General features: G+C 45.3%; 1 protein-coding gene across 1 annotated transcript in view; it reads right to left on the bottom strand.

Moving 5' to 3' along the window:
- Positions 1 to 19,289, bottom strand: part of EPG5 (ectopic P-granules 5 autophagy tethering factor) — an 82,807-nt gene that overhangs the window by 49,807 nt on the left and 13,711 nt on the right. Inside the window, exons 7-16 of the mRNA XM_083465650.1 lie at positions 19,065 to 19,173; positions 17,780 to 17,894; positions 16,613 to 16,763; positions 10,615 to 10,770; positions 9,527 to 9,684; positions 7,953 to 8,107; positions 6,824 to 6,964; positions 4,860 to 5,024; positions 2,537 to 2,656; positions 178 to 437 (exon numbers count right to left, since the gene is read on the bottom strand). Of these exons, the coding sequence (XP_083321776.1) occupies positions 178 to 437; positions 2,537 to 2,656; positions 4,860 to 5,024; positions 6,824 to 6,964; positions 7,953 to 8,107; positions 9,527 to 9,684; positions 10,615 to 10,770; positions 16,613 to 16,763; positions 17,780 to 17,894; positions 19,065 to 19,173 (1,530 nt within the window). The remainder of the gene's footprint in view (positions 1 to 177; positions 438 to 2,536; positions 2,657 to 4,859; positions 5,025 to 6,823; positions 6,965 to 7,952; positions 8,108 to 9,526; positions 9,685 to 10,614; positions 10,771 to 16,612; positions 16,764 to 17,779; positions 17,895 to 19,064; positions 19,174 to 19,289) is intronic.

Genomic DNA, 19,289 nt, shown 5'->3' with positions numbered 1-19,289 from the left:
CCCTAGAACCATTACAGGGGGGTTCAGCAGGTTCCTGTGAGCCATGATTGCACTACCTTCCCTATGCTTTCTGATTGACTGTGAACGAGCTGCAGGCCTGGGGTGGGGGATGCATGTAAACCCAGAAATGCACTGCCGAGGACACAGAGGGCAAGGGAGAGTTCTCCTGGCACTCACCTATGCCCCACCGTCGTCATGGCCAACGCCAGGTAGCAGCCAATAGGGAGGCCCGACCGGACGGCCTTCAACAGTGGGTGAAAGGTGGGCGATTCCGCCAGCTCAAGCGCCGCAGAGGAGACAGGAGCGGGAGGCCAGCCCTGCTGCATGCCGTAGTCGTTGGCGTGCAGTTTCAGCCTCAAAACCAGCCCCCAGGCCCACTGGTTGAAGGAGGTTTCGGGTGTCTCTCCATAACGGACGACGCTGGCCAGGTAGGAGACCTAGACCATGATAAATAATAATAATAAATTTTATTTATACCCCTCCCTCCCCAGCCAAGACCGGGCTCAGGGCGGCTAACACCAGGTAATAACAATTGACTAAAATACAACTTAGAAACAAGAGTATGTACAACATTAAAATGCAGCCTCATTTCAGTAGAAACTCAAATCAAAAACTTTTGGCGGGATGAAAATGTCAAATCTTCACCAAGGCCAACTATCCAGACTGGTCCTACGTGGGCCAGAAAAAAGCCACGGAAGTCCCCAAATAGGAGCTCCATCACAGAAAGAGAAAGGAAAAAAGAAAGAGGGGAAGGGGATCAAGTTGATTCCAAGCCAAAGGCCAGGCGGAACAACTCTGTCTTACAGGCCCTACAGAAAGAAATCAGATCTCGCAGGGCCCTGGTCTCATGAGACAGAGCGTTCCACCAGGCCGGAGCCAGTGCTGAAAAGGCCCTGGCTCTGGTTGAGGCTAATCTGACTTCCTTAGAGACCTCTAGGGTATTGCTGTTTATGGACCTTAAGGTCCTCCATGGGGCATATCAGGAGAGGCGGTCCCGTAAGAGAGACGGGACTTCCGGTTTGTCTACACAGCATCTTCAAGCAGTACAAAGTTACTTAGTGTTGCTTTAACCTGAAGATTGATGGACTCCAACTCCCATCAGCACACCAGCACCGCTGATGGTCAGGAATGATGGGAACTGTAGTCCAGCAAAATCTGCATTGGCCACAGGCTTCATCTACATTTACGGGAGGGACCGAGGCAACAACTGAATCATAGAATCATAGAGTTGGAAGAGACCACAAGGGCCACCGAGTCCAACCCCCTGCCAAGCAGGAAACACCATCAGAGCACTCCTGACATATGGTTGTCAAGCCTCTGCTTAAAGACCTCCAAAGAAGGAGACTCCACCACACTCCTTGGCAGCAAATTCCACTGTCGAACAGCTCTTACTGTCAGGAAGTTCTTCCTAATGTTTAGGTGGAATCTTCTTTCTTGTAGTTTGGATCCATTGCTCCGTGTCCGCTTCTCTGGAGCAGCAGAAAACAACCTTTCTCCCTCCTCTATGTGACATCCTTTTATATATTTGAACATGGCTATCATATCACCCCTTAACCTCCTCTTCTCCAGGCTAAACATGCCCAGCTCCCTTAGCCGTTCCTCATAAGGCATCGTTTCCAGGCCTTTGACCATTTTGGTTGCCCTCCTCTGGACACGTTCCAGTTTGTCAGTGTCCTTCTTGAATTGTGGTGCCCAGAACTGGACACAGTACTCCAGGTGAGGTCTGACCAGAGCAGAATACAGTGGCACTATTACTTCCCTTGATCTAGATGCTATACTCCTATTGATGCAGCCCAGAATTGCATTGGCTTTTTTAGCTGCCGCGTCACACTGCTCAAGCTCATCTTGTTTATTTCCCATGCTTTGAGCATTAGTGTACAGACATTGAAGTCCATTAATCATTCCCCCGTGTCTCTTATTTAAGGATTTTTTCCTCCCACCACTAGGCACAACCTTCCATCCAACAGAAGCGCAGGGCAGTTTTTAAGCAACAGTTTACGGGAACCCAGCTCGTCGCTGCCTCCCCCAAAGCTAACAGGATTGTATAAAGAAGTATTATTATATGATGAACACACAAGAAGGATTTGACACTGTGAGCAATAGAAGGGATTAAAGATTACAGCAGTTTTGTTAAGGTTCAAGAGATAGAAAGCAGGGTGCAGCAGGGGGTGAGAAATGGAAACACCATGGAAAAGCAGGTGAGAAGTTGGGGGAAAGTTTTTATTATGTACAGTGGTACCTCGGGTTACAGACGCTTCAGGTTACGCATTTTCAGGTTGCGCACCGCGCTGAACCCAGATGCACCGGAAGGGGTTACTTCTGGGTTTTGGCGCTCACACATGCACAGAAGCACTAAATAGAACTTTGCGCATGCGCAGACACGGCGCTGAGGGTTGCGAATGTGCCTCCCGCACATTCACAACCCGAGGTTCCACTGTATTGAAATGTATGTGTGAATTTTGGAAAACTTAATAAAAAAAAACTTCAGTGCAAAAAAGCCAAGCTAACAAGAAGCATTCAAGGAAGAAGGACGTACCTGCTTGATGCTTTCAGAGATGAGCCCGCTGTACGGTTTCTGAGAGAGGTACTTTTGGTAAGCTTCTAAGACCATGAGCGCAACTTCAGAGTGGACCGCTGGGTCGAGATGAAGGCCGCCCTGACGATGAATGACATTTAAGACACGGGCCTTAAATGTACAACCCTCACATCACATCACAGTAAACCGTGGTCCCTGGGGCAGGTATGTTTGAACAAGGGACTGCGGTCTGTCTCAGTCCCAATGAACTGAGGGTTGTTCTTGGCTTACTGACAGAGTTTCTTGAGGAGTAACAGCCCCTGGCCTGTTTCTTCTCTGCACTAGCAGGGAGAAGGCAAAACAACCCAGAAGGCAGCATGCTGGCAAATAAACAGTGGTGGCTTGCAGAGGCATGCCTCTGTATTTTAATATTTTGTTGGAAGCCACCCAGAATGGCTGGGGAAGCCCAGCCAGATGGGCAGGGTATAAATAATAAATTATTATTATTATGTCTGTTTTCAGAGGCCAAGGGTAAAAAAAAATCCATTTACCCAAGCCTTTGGGCTGCTCATTTGCAATGTGGATAAAAACTAGCCTTTTGCAGAGAGGTAAAATTTGCATTTGTTGCTCCGCCCATTTACGCTCTGTCCCCGCCCATCCACTGGCCTCACAAAATTGCCCATAAGAGAATGCAGCCCACATGTAGAAAAGGGCTCTATGAAATCTCCACAAAAAGCCAGGTTTTATAATAATACCAGGTTTTATAATAATACGAAGAAGAAGAAGAAGAAGAAGAAGAAGAAGAAGAAGAAGAAGTTATTATACCCCGCCCATCTGGCTGGGTCCCCCCAGCCACTCTGGGCGGCTTCCAACAAAACACTAAAATACAATAACCTAGTAAACATTAAAAGCTTCCCTAAACAGGGCTGCCTTTAGATGTCTTCTAAAAGTTTGGTACCGTATTTTTCGCACCATAGGGCGCACCGGACCATAGGGCGCACCTAGTTTTGGGAGGCGGAAAACAAGAAAAAAAATTTCTGAACCCCAGAAGCCAGAACAGCAAGAGGGATCTGGCTTCTGGGATACCGTGTGGCTGTTCTGGCTTCTGGGGTAACCGCGCCAAGCCTCTTCAGGGCAGCGGGATGAAGGCTCCCCCTGCCCGAAGAGGCTGCGCAGGGCTAAAGCAGAAGCCAGGACAGATGCGTCGCTGAACGGGCGCTGCGCCTTCTCTCTCTCTGTGCAGCGCCCCTCCTTCACAGGAAAGGTGCTGCGCAGAGAGGGAGAAGGTGCAGCACCCTTCAGCGAAGCTGGAGAAGGAACAGAAGGAGTCCCTTCTGTTCCTCCTCCGGCTTCGCATGACAGGTGCGTCACTCAAGGGGCGCTACGCCTTCTCTCTCTCTGCGCAGCACCTCTCCTTCACAGGAGAGGCGCTGTGCAGAGAGGGAGAAGGCGCAGCGCCCTTCAGCAAAGCTGGAGAAGGAACAGAAGGAGTCCCTTCTGTTCCTCCTCCGGCTTCGCTTGATAGGCGCGTTGCTCAAGGGGCGCTGCGCCTTCTCTCTCTCTCTCTCTCTCTCTCTGCGCAGCGCCTCTCTTTCACAGGAGAGGCGCTGCATAGAGAGGGAGAAGGCGCAGCGCCCTTCAGCGAAGCTGGAGAAGGAACAGAAGGAGACCCTTCTGTTCCTCCTCCGGCTTCCAGGACAGGCGCGTCGCCGCTAAGCCAAGGAGCCTGCATTCGCTCCATAGGACACACACACATTTCCCCTTCATTTTTTGAGGGGAAAAAGTGCGTCCTATAGAGCGAAAAATACGGTAGTTATTTTTCTCTTTGACATCTGGTGGGAGGGTGTTCCACAAGGTGGGCGCCACTACCAAGAAGGCCCTCTGCCTGGTTCCCTGTAACCTCACTTCTCGCAATGAGGGAACCGCCAGAAGGCCCTCGGCGCTGGACCTCAGTGTCCGGGCAGAACGATGGAGGTGGAGATGCTCCTTCAGGTATACTGGACCGAGGCCATTTAGGGCTTTAAAGGTCAGCACCAACACTTTGAATTGTGCTCGGAAACGTACTGGGAGCCAGTGTAGGTCTTTCAAGACCGGTGTTTTACTTTGCAATCAGCTCATGCACTCATTACGACGTAGCAAAAGCCCGTTTAAAGGAGCTTTTCACTCCTGCACAAGTGTGTGTGTTTGTGGAGTGGTGGGTGTCTTCAAAAATAGAGCCTGCCACCTGCAGTTCCCACCCCCCCCACACACACCCCAAAGTACCGGTATTAAAAATAACCGGAAATTTGAATGCATTGTTCGATTCACTGATTAAAAAGCTGCAGCCTCCTTTCTCCACACGCACCTGCTCACCGAGTCCCCAGTTCAGCCCTTCCAGGATAATGCAGGCAAGTTTGTTCTCCACTTCAGTGAGGCTGTGATTCAGAAGCCAGTCGCGGATCAGGGCCACCTCAGATGAAGACGGTTTCCAGAGGTGCATGGGCAGTTCTTTAAATAAATAAAGAGAAACCTAAGAAGAAAAAGGTGACAGATATGCCGATGAAGATGCTGGAGTAGAGCGACAACCGGGAAAAGATAAGACATAACATTTTACAAGAACAGGAAGAAACACCACGGACAGAATAACTGCCACACACAGGAAGACTAAGGATATAGTTTGAGTGCCTCACTTGTAGCTTTATACAGCATCTAATGTGCCAACACAAATAGAAATTATTAGTATTGCAGTTGTTGTATAAGAGATTATGATGACCGGAATGTAATAGAAATTAATAAGATTTTGGAACGCAGAAATAAAAAAAGCATAAAACCATCCATTCTAGCACGTGGGGGGGCACCTAAATGTAATTGAAAACAAATAAAAATATTATAATAAAAAGACCATCTCAGAGGTCCAGTGAAGTCTTTTTCAACACTGCTGGGAGTGAGTAAACTTGCAAAAATAAAGGCTCATAAAGCAACAGAATGGAAATCGTGGACCCGTTTACACAAGCCTCTGTTGGCATCCATCTATCTCAAGAGACAATGGAGTGTACCTCCGGGGGTGAAGTCAAACTGCTGTGTTAGCAGCCTGCAAGGCAGCGAAGGTTTAGGATGAGAGTTTTGATTCTCCCACATGGGCTACTTTCCCGGGCTGCTGAGCCCCATCCAGTGGTGTAGCTTGGGTTGTCAGCACCCGGGGCAAGGCAAGTAATTTGCGCCCCCTAACCCGTGATTTGCGCCCCCTAACCCTAACCCCCAGATGTTGCGCCCGGCCCCCCCTGCACCCCCCACGCTACGCCACTGGCCCCATCTGCCCCTTGGCTCTCAGCTCATGGGCTTCTAAGGTGACTCTTATTAGCAGTATGGGCTCTATGGCCCTTGGGTCCTCCAAGCTCCTATCTCCAACAAGCCTGTGCATGTTCTGTGATTCAGAACATGCTTCTAGTCCCTACTGTTTAAATTAATAACAACAACAACAACAAAAACTATTGTTTGTTTGTTTGTTTGTTTATACCCCGCCCTTCCTGGTTCAAAAAACGGGCTCAGGGCGGCTAACAACAAATTTAAAACACTTAATTATAAAAGCAGCCTAAAATACAGTATGAAAACATGAATAACAATAAAATTCAAAAATCAAAAATCAATGAGATAATCCCCAGGGCTAGCTGGCTGAAATTGGTCCTACTTGGGCCAGCGAGGAGGCCAGGGGAGAATTAGCTGTGGGGTCTCAGAGCAGGTGATCTTCATAAAAGGGGAGGGGGAGGGAAAGAGAAGGGAAATAAAAGATCAGGCTGAATTCAAATTAAAGGCCAGGCAGAATAGCTCTGTCTTACAGGCCCGATGGAAGGAGGTTAAATCCTGAAGGGCCCTGGTCTCATGGGACAGAGCATTCCACCAGGTCGGAGCCATCACTGAAAAGGCCCTGACCCTGGTGGATAGTCTTACTTCCTTAGGGCCTGGAACCTCTAAACTATGGTTATTCGTGGACCTTAAGGTCCTCTGCGGGGCATAGCAGGAGAAGCGGTCCTGTCGATATGAGGGCCCAAACCACAAAGGGCTTTACCCAGGTAAGAGCTGCAAGGTGTGCATTTGGGAGGTGGCAGGCGGTGAAATATCAGGGTATGGGTGAATGAGGATTCCATCATTCAGAAGGTGAAGCCGAAGGTCCTTGCCGTTCCCCTTCCGAACCAGAATAAACACAAAACAAAAGGGCTGGCATACAATTCTGGCGGGAGCATTTTAAGTCGTGGTCTGCACATGGCCAAAGGACATTCTCCATCAATTGTGCCCAGCAGAGGCTGCAGCACAGCATGGCGTGGTTCTTACCATGCCAACCTTTTCAATGGTCTCTTTGACTCGATCCAGAAGAACAGAGATCATGCTGGTGTGGACAGCGGTGATGGCGCCCAGGAGCTCCCGGCCGACCTTTGAGAAAGTCTCTCTGGTGGAAAGGCTGACGTAAGACACCTGGAGAAATACAGTTACAGATAGGTAGCCGTGTTGGTCTGCCATAGTCGAAATAAAAGAAATTCCTTCCAGTAGCACCTTAAAGACCAACTAAGTTAGTTCTTGGTATGAGCTTTCGTGTGCATGCACACTTCTTCAGATACACAGGTGTACACTGTGTATCTGAAGAAGTGTGCATGCACACGAAAGCTCATACCAAGAACTAACTTAGTTGGTCTTTAAGGTGCTACTGGAAGGAATTTCTTTTATTTTGACTGGAGAAATACAGTGGCTTTTATTTCATTTTTAGCCGGCCGCTGAGGCTTTCCCTGGTAAAACGCCATTTCTCTCTTTTTTAAAAAATAATTTTTACTGGATGATTTTATGTTACAAAAAACATTACAACCATACTACCACAAAATGTAATTGAGAAATAAAAATTACATACATCAATATTTTGTTTATTTGTTATTCACCGTCTTATTTCCTCCCAAACATTCCATTCCATACAACACACATACAGGGAAAAAAGAAAAGAAAAAATTAATGATGATAATAATGAAAATAAATATTCTTTCCCCTTTTATCTTAAAAAATCTTTTCTTCAATTTTGACTTCCTGTCAAGTCCCTTCGCGTATGTTTTACAATTGAATGTACACAAAACAATGAACCTTTCTATATAAATTTTCCAAACATAATAAATCCTTAACTGTTATCCACCTCCTTTTACTTCCTTTGTCACTCGAATGCTAGCACGGAGTCAAAACGCCATTTCCCAGCAAACAGCCTTGCTCAACTTCCGACAGGCGAATGGCTGGCCGGGACCAGGAAAAGGAGGCAGACACACAACCATCTCTTAGCAAGTTTGGAGCAGAGGCAAGATTCGAACCCGAGGCTGCTTCCTTCGCAACTCTGCCTCGCAGCTGCAGTGCGGAAGCCACTCCCGGGTCGGAGCTTTCCGCCCAACACCGCAGCTCCCACTCACCTATCGAACTGCTCCTGGCTCACCTCATAGATTTCCAGCACGATGACTCTGACAAAATCCTGGTCAGCATCATCGCGTTTCGCCTGAGCCATCTGGGCAAACGTCGTCAGCAGGCAGATCTCCTCGGAGCCGTTCATCGACTGGAGATACTTTTCAAAATTCTCCAGGTGGGCTGAGTCTGCCGGTGGCAAAAGAGGGGGCTGGTTTTATTTCAAGGGCAAAGATCGGAGGTCCTCCTTTAATGGGCGTGTCATTCCACTCTGCGTCACAGCGGTAAGCTCCAGATATTGTCTGACCGCAACACCCACTGCCCCTGAGAAATGGAGTCTGCTGTCTGGGGCAGAGGGGAGCTTGAGTCCAGCATCATATGGAGGGTGAGGATAATGATTAATAATAATAATAATAATAATAATAATAATTTATTTATACCCCGGCCATCTGGCTGGGTTTCCCAGCCACTCTGGGCGGCTTCCAGCAAAATATTAAAACACAATAATTCAACAAATATTAAAAGCTTCCCTAAACAAGGCCGCCTTCAGCTGTCTTTTAAAAATAAAATAGTTATTTATTAAAATAGATTATTACTATTATTACTATTATTACTATTATTATTTTATTTATACTCTGCCCATCTGGCTGGGTTTCTCCAGCCACTCTGGGCAGCTTACAGCACATAAAAAATGGTTAGACATAAAAAAAACTTCCCAACACAGCTTTCAGATGTTTTCTAAAAGTCAGATAGTTGTTTATTTCCAAATTGGCTGCCGCTGCTGTGTTCTAAATAGATAAGGGGCCTGAACGGCTGCCCAGCATGACCAAGTCTGCACACAGCAGCTAGATTGGGGTGGAGGCAGGCAGATCTGTTCCTAGCGTCAAAGCATTGGGAGTGGAAGCACACAAACGGCTGTAAAAAAAAGAAAAAGAAAAGGCATCTGCCTATGTGGTGTAGTGGTTAAGAGCGGTGGACTTGTAATCTGGTGAACCGGGTTCGATTCCCTGCTCCTCCACATGCAGCTGCTGGGTGACCTTGGGCCAGTCACACTTCTCTGAAGTCTCTCAGCCTCACTCACCTCACAGAATAAAAAAATTCCTTCCAGTAGCACCTTAAAGACCAACTAAGTTAGTTCTTGGTATGAGCTTTCGTGTGCATGCACACTTCTTCAGATACACTGAAGAAGAGGGTTTGTTGTGGGGGAGGAAGGAAAAGGAGAATGTAAGCCGTTTTGAGACTCCTTAGGGTAGTGATAAAGTGGGATATCAAATCCAAACTCTTCTTCTAAGCCCAGCCATTTGTCCCCAAAGCAGATCTACCCACCAGCCTTCAGAAGGTTACCCAGAAAGGAATATGGCTCTCAGGCCGAAAAAGATTCCCCAACGTTGCACCGCCACCATCACAGGAAGATGGCCAGAGAGCTGCATCGCAGTGATGGATTCAGAAGGAATCAGTGCTTGCCAGCATGACCACTTACTTGGTCCCAGGACACCAACCCTGACACTTACACCACAGGCAGATGAGCATCCAAATATACCTGGCTGAAATCCTGCACGCAAACACCCAAAGAAAGAAAGGAAGAAGGGGGGGGGGGTGAGACGCTACCATTGAGTCTGCGTTTGCAGTCGGCCAACTGCACCGCGGCACATAGCTTCTCCAGGTTCTCGCTTTCTGCGCAGTGCATGATGGAGAAAAGCTTCCAGAGCATGTTGCAGGACAGGGTCCCATACGGCATCTCGGACATAAAGAGCCAGACCCCTAGCCTGTTGGGAAAGGGAAGACCAAACAGAAATGTTTCGGGCACAGGATTGATAATAATAATTTATTATTTATACCACGCCCATCTGGCTGGGTTTCCCCAGCCACTCTGGGCAGCTTCCAGCAAAATATTAAAACACAATAATTCATCAAATGTTAAAAGCTTCCCTAAACAATGTCTTCTAAAAGTCTGGTAGTTGTTGTTCTCTTTGACATCTGGTGGGAGGGCGTTCCACAAGGCCGGCACCACTACCGAGAAGGCCCTCTGCCTGGTTCCCTGTAACTTCACTTTTCGCAGTGAGGGAACCGCCAGAAGGCCCTCGGTGCTGGACCTCAGTGTCCGGGTAGAACAATGGGGAGGTGCTCCTTCAGATATACTGGACCAAGGCGTTTAGGGCTTTAAAGATCAGCACCAACACTTTGAATTGTGCTCGGAAACGTACTTTCAAGACTGTAGGTCTTTCAAGACCGGTGTTATGTGGTCTTGGTGGCCACTCCCAGTCACCAGTCTAGCTGCTGCATTCTGGATTAATTGCAGTTTCCGGGTCACCTTCAAAGGTAGCCCCACGTAGAGCGCATTGCAGTAGTCGAAGCGGGAGATCACCAGAGCATGCACCACTCTGGCGAGACAGTCCATGGGCAGCTACCCTCACTGCAAGGGCAGAGAGGATTCTCAAATGGTCCAGCCACTCACTCTGTCGGCTTCGGCGCATCTCTCCCGCAAATGCATATCACCCTAACCCTGGCAATTAACTGCATGCTAAAAAGCTCTGATAAAAGCCATTTCCCTCCACGGGTTGAGGATTTGAGTTCTGGCCTTCTATCGGGTTCCCACCTGACTTCACAGCTCTCTTCTAGATCCAGCCTAGGCTTCTCCAACTGCCACAAATGCCACCCCCACCCCCCCACCCCCGGCACAGCCCCTCAGTTCCTACCTTTTCGCTTTCAGGACTTGGAGGACAGCCCTCAGGAAGAGCTCGTCAAATTCCACCTGCAGTTTCTCAACAGAGTAAGGGTGCATCTCGTAGCCGTAGCCTTTGGCCTGGCTGGCATACTGGGCCCAGTGGTCACTCACGTAGCAAAGCGTCATCCTAACAGCAGGAGGTGAGAGAGGGGGAACGGGGAGGCGGAACAGGACAATGCGGAAAATCTGAATGTCTACAAATCATTTAAGAACATAAGCAGTGTCAGCTTCGCCTTTGAGCCGGTGCCAACGACTGGGCTAAACCTCTTCCGCCCCGACTGGGCCAGGCAAGATGAAGTCACTTCCAGAGACCTTCTACTTCAGGAGAGCAGGTCTAAGTGCATTGGACCCACAACTTTGAGCTGTGAGCACCAAAGTCAGCAGAGTATGAATTACACGAACGAAAGCTCTGAAACATAACTTCTTTATTCTCTTACAGATAAAGGTAAAAGTAAAGGGACCCCTGGCCTTGCAAACTGAAAACTCATCTATACAGATCTTTAAAGATATTCCTAAACACATTTTGGAGCTGAGAGCTTTTTATAAGGACTTGGTCTATCTGCTGAAGAAGAATACCATCCTTTTCAGGTGGGAGTTCCCACAAGGATTGTCTTTTGACTACAAGGGAAAGAAGGTGAAAATAAGGACTATACAAGACAAAGAAAGATTTCTGGAAAGAAATCAAGAGGATTTACAGAAGGGAACAGTGGACCCACTTACAGAACAAAGGAGAGCAATAGACATTCTCAACTTATCGTACGGACTTGACTCAGCACCATCAGAGGAAGAGCAAAAACTTGGGGCGGTTGGAGGAGTAACAGAAAAATAACAAGATGGCCCTGCAATTCCTTAGCTGGAATTGTAATGGGCTGAACATGCCTTTGAGGAGACGTCAAGTATTTCATATTCTGAAAAGAGAACAATTGGATTTGATTTGCTTACAAGAAACCCATATAACTAGAGTACACAGGAAATTACTTATAAATAAAAGATTAGGACAAGAATTTATTTCATCGGATAAAGTTAAGAAAAGAGGAGTCGTGATTTATGTAAAGGAAAAATGGGCCCCAAAAATGATGTTTAAAGACGAACAAGGAAGATATCTGGCAGTTGAAATACAAGTGCAAGGAGAAAAATATTTAATAGTTGGAATTTACGCACCAAATGAGGGTAAAGCGGAATTTTTCAAGAAACTCCATGAAACTTTGACGGACTATCTGGATTATAATATGATAATCATGGGAGACATGAATGGTGTAATCTCTACAAATATGGACAAGGCACAAAGATTGACAATCTCCAACGAAGGGAGACTTCCGAAGACTTTTTTTGAGATGACGGAAAATATGGACCTAATAGACATATGGAGAACAAGGAACCCTCTGGAGAGAGAGGGAACCTTTTTCTCCCAAGCAATGATGACCTGGACCAGAATTGATCAAATTTGGATCACTAGTGGGATGGTTCCAAAGATCAAGAAAATAGAAATCTGCCCAAAAACTTGCTCCGACCATAACGCCTTGAAGATGGAAATGAAGCTTACAACAACTGGTCAATTCAGATGGAGGATGAATGACACTCTGCTCCAAGATAGAGAGATCCACATGAAGGCCCAAAAAACTCTAAAGGACTACTTTGAAATAAACCTAAAGGCCGATGTGGAAAAAAGGGTGATCTGGGACGCAAGTAAAGCTGTGATGCGAGGACTTTTAATCCAACAAAACTCAATTAAAAAGAGAAAGCAGAATGAGAAGAAGGAAAAGATTTTAGAAAAGATAAAAGAAGGAGAGAAAAAATTCAAGATCAAAACCAAAGTCCCAGGAGATTTTGAGAGAGATTAAGTTATATCAAACACAATATATAGAATTGATGAATCAAGATACTGGATGGAAGATAAAGCAAATGAAACAAAAGACATTCGAATCGGCAGATAAATGCGGCAAACTTCTGGCATGGCAATTGAAGAAAAGGCAGAAACTAAATACAGTCACAAGTTTAGAAGTGGATGGAAAGAACATGTCTAAACCCAACGAGATTAGAAACTGTTTTTTGAGTTACTTTAAAAAACTTTATTCTCAAGGACCACAAAATGAAGAAGAGATAGATAAATTCCTTAATAAATATGGATTACAAAAAATCTCTCATCAAAGCAAGGTGGATCTAAACCAGAGAATAACAGAACAAGAGATAGAGGGTGCTATTCAAGACATGCAATTGGGCAAATCTCCAGGGCCAGATGGATTGACTTCCAGATACTATAAATCTTTGAAGGAGTGGTTGGTTCATCCGTTAAAGGAAGTCTGCAATGAGATCTTAGAGGGGGAAAAGGCACCAGAATCGTGGAAAGAAGCGTATATTTCACTCATACCAAAGACAGAGACTGAAAAGACTCAACTTAAGAACTACCGCCCAATATCATTACTTAATGTGGATTATAAAATTTTTGCAGACATTTTGGCAAAAAGACTTAAAAGAGTGTTGATGGAGTAGATTCATAAGGACCAAGCAGGCTTTCTCCCAAAAAGACACCTTTCAGACAATGTAAGGAATATAATAGACATTTTGGAATTGCTAGAGGTGAAAATTAATACTAAAGCAGTGCTGATTTTTGTGGACGCGGAGAAAGCCTTTGACAATATTTCTTGGAGTTTTATGAAAAAGAATCTCCATGGGATGGGGGTAGGCCAAGGATTTGAGAACGGTATGGGTGCGATATACTCTGAACAAAAAGCCAAGCTAATTGTAAATAATGTGGTAACTGAGGAACTTAAGATAGAAAAAGGAACACGACAGGGATGCCCAATTTCCCCATTGCTTTTTATTTCGGTTCTGGAGGTCTTGCTGAATATGATTAGAAATGACCAGCAGGTTAAAGGTGTACAGGTCGGAGATAAGCATTATAAGTTAAGGGCATTTGCAGATGATTTAGTATTGACCCTACAAGAGCCAAACACTAGTACGAAAAGGGTGTTGGAGATAATTCAACAATTTGGCCAGGTAGCTGGATTTAAACTGAATAAACAAAAAACTAAAGTCTTAGAAAAAAATTTAACAGTTATGGAGAAGGAGAAATTTCAAGAAGAGACAGGTTTGACATTGGTTAAGAAGGTGAAATACCTAGGGGTTTACTTGACATCTAAGAATCTGAATTTGTATAAGGACAACTATGAAAAATGCTGGTTAGAAATTTAAAAAGACCTAGAAATATGGTCAAATTTGAAACTGTCTATGTTAGGCCGAATTGCAGTGATCAAGATGAATGTATTGCCTAGAATGTTATTTTTGTTTCAAACTTTGCAGATTCTGGACAAGATGGACTGTTTTAAGAGGTGGCAGAAAGATATCTCAAAATTTGTCTGGCAGGGCAAAAAGCCCAGAATTAAATTTAAAATATTGACAGATGCTAAAGAAAGAGGGGGATTTGCCCTGCCGGACTTAAAATTGTACTATGAAGCAGCAGCATTTTGCTGGCTGAAAGAGTGGATGCTCCTCGAGAACACAGACATTTTAGATTTGGAAGGTTTCAATAATGCATTTGGTTGGCATGCATATCTATGGTATGACAAAATCAAGGTGCATAGGGCCTTTAAAAACCATATTGTTAGAAAAGCATTGTTTAATGTCTGGATAAGATATAAAGATCTGTTGGAAAACAAAACCCCTAGATGGTTGTCACCCTTGGAGGCTAAGGCTTTCAAGAAACCCAATATGGAGGTCGGATGGCCGAAGTATTGGGAAATCTTGGAACAGGAGGGAGATAAACTGAAATTACAAAGTCATGAGAAATTGAAACCTAAAGTACCAGACTGGTTTCAATATTACCAAATAATGGAGATTTTCAAACAGGACAGGAAAATTGGCTTTCAGGCGGAAAAATCAAAATTAGAAACTGAATTGTTAGAACCCAATACTAAGAATTTGTCAAAAATGTATAATTTGCTGCTGAAATGGAATACACAAGATGAAACAGTTAAATCTGCTATGATTAAATGGGCACAGGACATCGGTCACAATATTATGTTTGCTGACTGGGAATGGTTGTGGAACACCGGTATTAAATTTACCGCATGTAATGCCTTAAAGGAAAACATTATGAAAATGATTTACAGGTGGTACATGACTCCAGTCAAGCTAGCAAAAATCTACCATTTGCCTGATAATAAGTGTTGGAAATGTAAAGAAATTGAAGGTACTTTTTATCACCTTTGGTGGACATGCCCGAAGATTAAGGCTTTCTGGGAAATGATATATAATGAAATGAAAAAGATACTTAAATGTACTTTTCCTAAAAAACCAGAGGCCCTCCTCTTGGGCATTGTCGGCCAATTGGTGTCAAAGAAGGACAGAACTTTCTTTATGTATGCTACAACAGCAGCAAGAATACTCATCGCAAAGTATTGGAAGACACAAGATTTACCCACTCTGGAAGAATGGCAGATGAAAGTGATGGATTATATGACATTAGCTGAGATGACTGGCAGAATCTGCGATCAGGGAAAGGAGACGGCGGAAGAAGAATGGAAGAAATTTAAAATCTACCTTAAGGATTATTATAAACTTGCTGAATGTTAGAATGTCGAGGTTTGAGTAAGAAAGGGTTACAGCGATATAAGATTAGATTGAAGGAAAGATTAAGAGGACTGAGGACTGACAGACATATTTAGAGTTGCTAAAAATTTTTGGATATTGGGATGCAGAAAGGGGAGGTATGGGGAAGTCCGAGAAACACGGTTTATGAAAAAAAGGTTATGAAATTATATGTGTTTGTATGTCTTTATATATGTTTGTATTGTCTTAAAAAAATTGTAAAACCAATAAAAAATTTTTGAAAAAAAAGTAAAAAAAAAAGTAAAGGGACCCCTGACTATTAGGTCCAGTCGTGGCCGACTCTGGGGTTCCGGGGCTCATCTTGCTTTAATGGCCGAGGGAGCCGGCGTACAGCTTCCGGGTCATGTGGCCAGCATGACTAAGCCACTTCTGGTGAACCAGAGCAGCGCACGGAAACGCCCTTTACCTTCCCACCAGAGTGGTACCTATTTATCTACTTGCACTTTGATGTGCTTTCGAACTGCTAGGTTGGCAAGAGCAGGGACGGAGCAACGGGAGCTCACCCTGTTGCGGGGATTCGAACCACCAACCTTCCAATTGGCAAGCACAAGAGGCTCGGTGGTTTACACCACAGTGCCACCCACGTCCCCTGTTGTTAGGAGGCGCCTTTTTCCCTCACAGATACAGTTCCCAGAGTGGTTCAACAATCAATCTCTCTATAGGCTGAGGGAGCCAGTGTTTGTCTGCAGGCAGCTTCCGGGTCATGTGGCCAGCATGACTAAGCCGCTTCTGGCGAACCAGAGCAGCGCACGGAAACGCCGTTTACCTCCCCGCCAGAGTGGTACCTATTTATCTACTTGCACTTTGACGTGCTTTCGAACTGCTAGGTTGGCAGGAGCTGGGGCAGAGCAACGGGACCTCACCCCGTCGCAGGGATTCGAAACGCCAACCTTCTGATCGGCAAGCACAAGAGGCTCAGTGGTTTAGACCAGAGCGCCACCCGTGTGGACCTGTGCCTAGAAAGCATGGGGCAAAAGGAGAGTGTAGATGAGTCTCGGTGCTGCCCTTGTAAGACTCAGCGGAGAGAAGGATGGAGACGAAGCCAGAATCAGTTGGCTCTGCCTGTTGCTGGCTGTGACACCACCTGTACACCCAGCCCCACAGCACAACAGGAAAGTTCCCTTGCACACAGGTGCTCTCCTGACATCTGCTGCTGCAGACAAAGATCTATACATCAAGGCGCTAATCTAACGCTGGCAGAAGAACAAGATCGCTCAGGTGTTTCCTTTGGAGCAAAGCGGCAATTACAAAACTGGGATGGGATACCAAGGCGAGCTGGACAAACAGCGACCTCCACAATCCCACGTTGGCCAAGAAGGGGCCTCTGTTGCTGCTTGAGGCTACCAAGCGATGCTCCTTACCTGATGAGGTGGCCGATTCTTTTCACAAACTGCCTATAGCGGGCTCTGTTGAAAGTTTCCAGTCCCACGGCAAGAAGTTCCACTAAAGAGTTTGCAAACGCAAAGATCTTCATCATCTCTTGAGGCGTTGTTTTCTCAGGAACGTAGATGCCTTCGCGACAGATAAAACAGATCAGGATTGGCAAAGGTGGCGGTCTTCTGGCAATCTTCACAGAACTCTAGCCCAATGGTTGCCATCAATTTGATTTGAATTAATTTTATAATGAAATGATTTTAGAATGTTGTATTATTCTATTGTTGTTAGCCGCCCTGAGCCCGGCTTCGGCTGGGGAGGACGGGATATAAATAAAAATTATTATTATTATTATTATTAATATTATTATTATTATTAAGTCCTGTTGAAACTGCAATATAGTTCAGATTACGGCAAGTGTGCTGTCATATATATTCCAGCATTTCTTATTTTTCCATTTCATTTCACTTTTAATTTGTATACCACCTTTCTACATTACCACACACAAGGCAGTTTATAGCGGTGAAATATACAGCACACCTTATAATAATCTGATCCAATACAAATATTCATGATAAAACATAACTTTAAAACGGAACGACCTACATCAAATAAAGTAATATCCAATAATCTATTGGAATATAATAGTACACAGTAAAATTAACTCTCGAAACATCAGCAAATAAAAGCTAAACTGAAATTCACTCTTAACAATTACAATAAATAATTACTGAACTACGATCAATAAAAATAACTGCAAGTCAAAATATGATACATGCAAAACCGTGTAAAGGGATCAAATTGAGAAATGAAGACACACCACTTATAAAATTATTTATTATTTAGAAAATTAATCTTAACCTCCGTCTTAGTTATGGATGCCAGCCCTACTGAACTAGGCTCACTCCCTGTTCCCAGCCTACTAAGCAGTAACATAGGAAACTGCCTTGCGCAGAGTTCGAGTGTTGATTCCTCTAACTTAGTCTACACTGACTGCCAGTGGCTCCTTTGGGGTTTTCTACAGCGGTCTTTCTCCCCAGGCCTATGTGGAGATGCTGGGGATTGCGGCCTTTCCATATATACCAGCTACTTCAGTTGGCATTCCACACCGTTTCCCTGCTGCCCAACGGACATCCCTTGGGGACTTCGCTCACCTTTAGAATCAAACCCGAGGATGTGCTGGAAGAGTTCGTGAAAGGGGAACTGGGACAGAAGCGCGATCAAGTCGTCTTCCAGGAGGAGGACCCAGCTAGTCTCAGAATCTTCGTCCTAGGACAAAAGACAACAGCGCATCAAAAGGCTGCATTTCCCACTGTCCCGGAAGTGCACAGTGCCATATCTCTGAATTTTTTTTTTTAACTTTTAAAATTTTATTAACATATAAAACACATACATATACATTTACACAATTACACAACACACATACATCACACTACAGTGGTACCTCAGGTTAAGTACTTAATTCGTTCCGGAGGTCCGTACTTAACCTGAAACTGTTCTTAACCTGAAGCACCACTTTAGCTAATAGGGCCTCCTGCTGCTGCCGCGCCGCCGGAGCCCAATTTCTGTTCTCATCCTGAAGCAAAGTTCTTAACCTGAAGCACTATTTCTGGGTTAGCAGAGTCTGTAACCTGAAGTGTATGTAACCCGAGGTACCACTGTACTACCCAGTGTGACTGGAAGAGTCTCTGGCAAAGAAGAGCTTATTTTCAAAACATAAAACATACCTACATTACTCTATGTAGTACCTACTTATACTGTACATTTCAACATAACCTACACACCTACTCCACTCAGACACCCACCAAGTGACTTGACTTCCAGCCGTTCTTGTTATGCTACTTTATTTTTCCAACTAGCTTAAACGCATTTCATTACTTCTTTAGTCTCTTCTTCTATCTTAACTTTACTCTCCTTTCACTCTAATCATTTTCTGGATTCACTCAATATCTGTCAGAAATTCTACTATTTCCACATAAATTTTGATGTATTCCTTAAAGACAGGTAAAGGTAAAGGGACCCCTGACCATTAGGTCCAGTCGTGGCCGACTCTGGGGTTGCGGCGCTCATCTCGCTTTATTGGCCGAGGGAGCTGGCGTACAGCTTCCTGGTCATGTGGCCAGCATGACAAAGCCGCTTCTGGCGAACCAGAGCAGTGAACGGAAACGGCGTTTACCTTCCTGCTGGAGTGGTACCTATTTATCTACTTGCACTTCATGCTTTCGAACTGCTAGGTTGGCAGGAGCAGGGACCGAGCAATGGGAGCTCACCCCATCGCGGGGATTCGAACCGCCGACCTTCTGATCGGCAAGTCCTAGGCTCTGTGGTTTAACCCACAGCACCACCCTTAATTCCTTAAAGATAGCTCACTCTTTATTCACTTTTTGTACCATATCTCCTCTTATCCTCCCTGTTAGTGCCATCCCTCTTAAAAGGTACCTCTTCGCCTCCTTCATCCACCAGAGTCCAGTTCCCAGATTCCTGCCCAGATGAAGAAGACGCCTTCCGTTCGCTCGGTTTCATGTGGCACATGAACTCCGCTCGATTTCTGCGAATCGCAAAATACAGCAGGCCGTGAAAATTGGGTCACAGAGACCAAAAGAGGGGGGGAGGCTCCATCCTTGCTGGCTAGCGCTCTAAGGGGGGGCAAGGGCAAGGGGAGAA

Source organism: Podarcis liolepis, assembly GCF_965112155.1.
Source record: "Podarcis liolepis genome assembly, chromosome: 11".
Taxonomy (NCBI): domain Eukaryota; kingdom Metazoa; phylum Chordata; class Lepidosauria; order Squamata; family Lacertidae; genus Podarcis; species Podarcis liolepis.
This window is presented reverse-complemented; position numbering and strand designations above follow the sequence as displayed.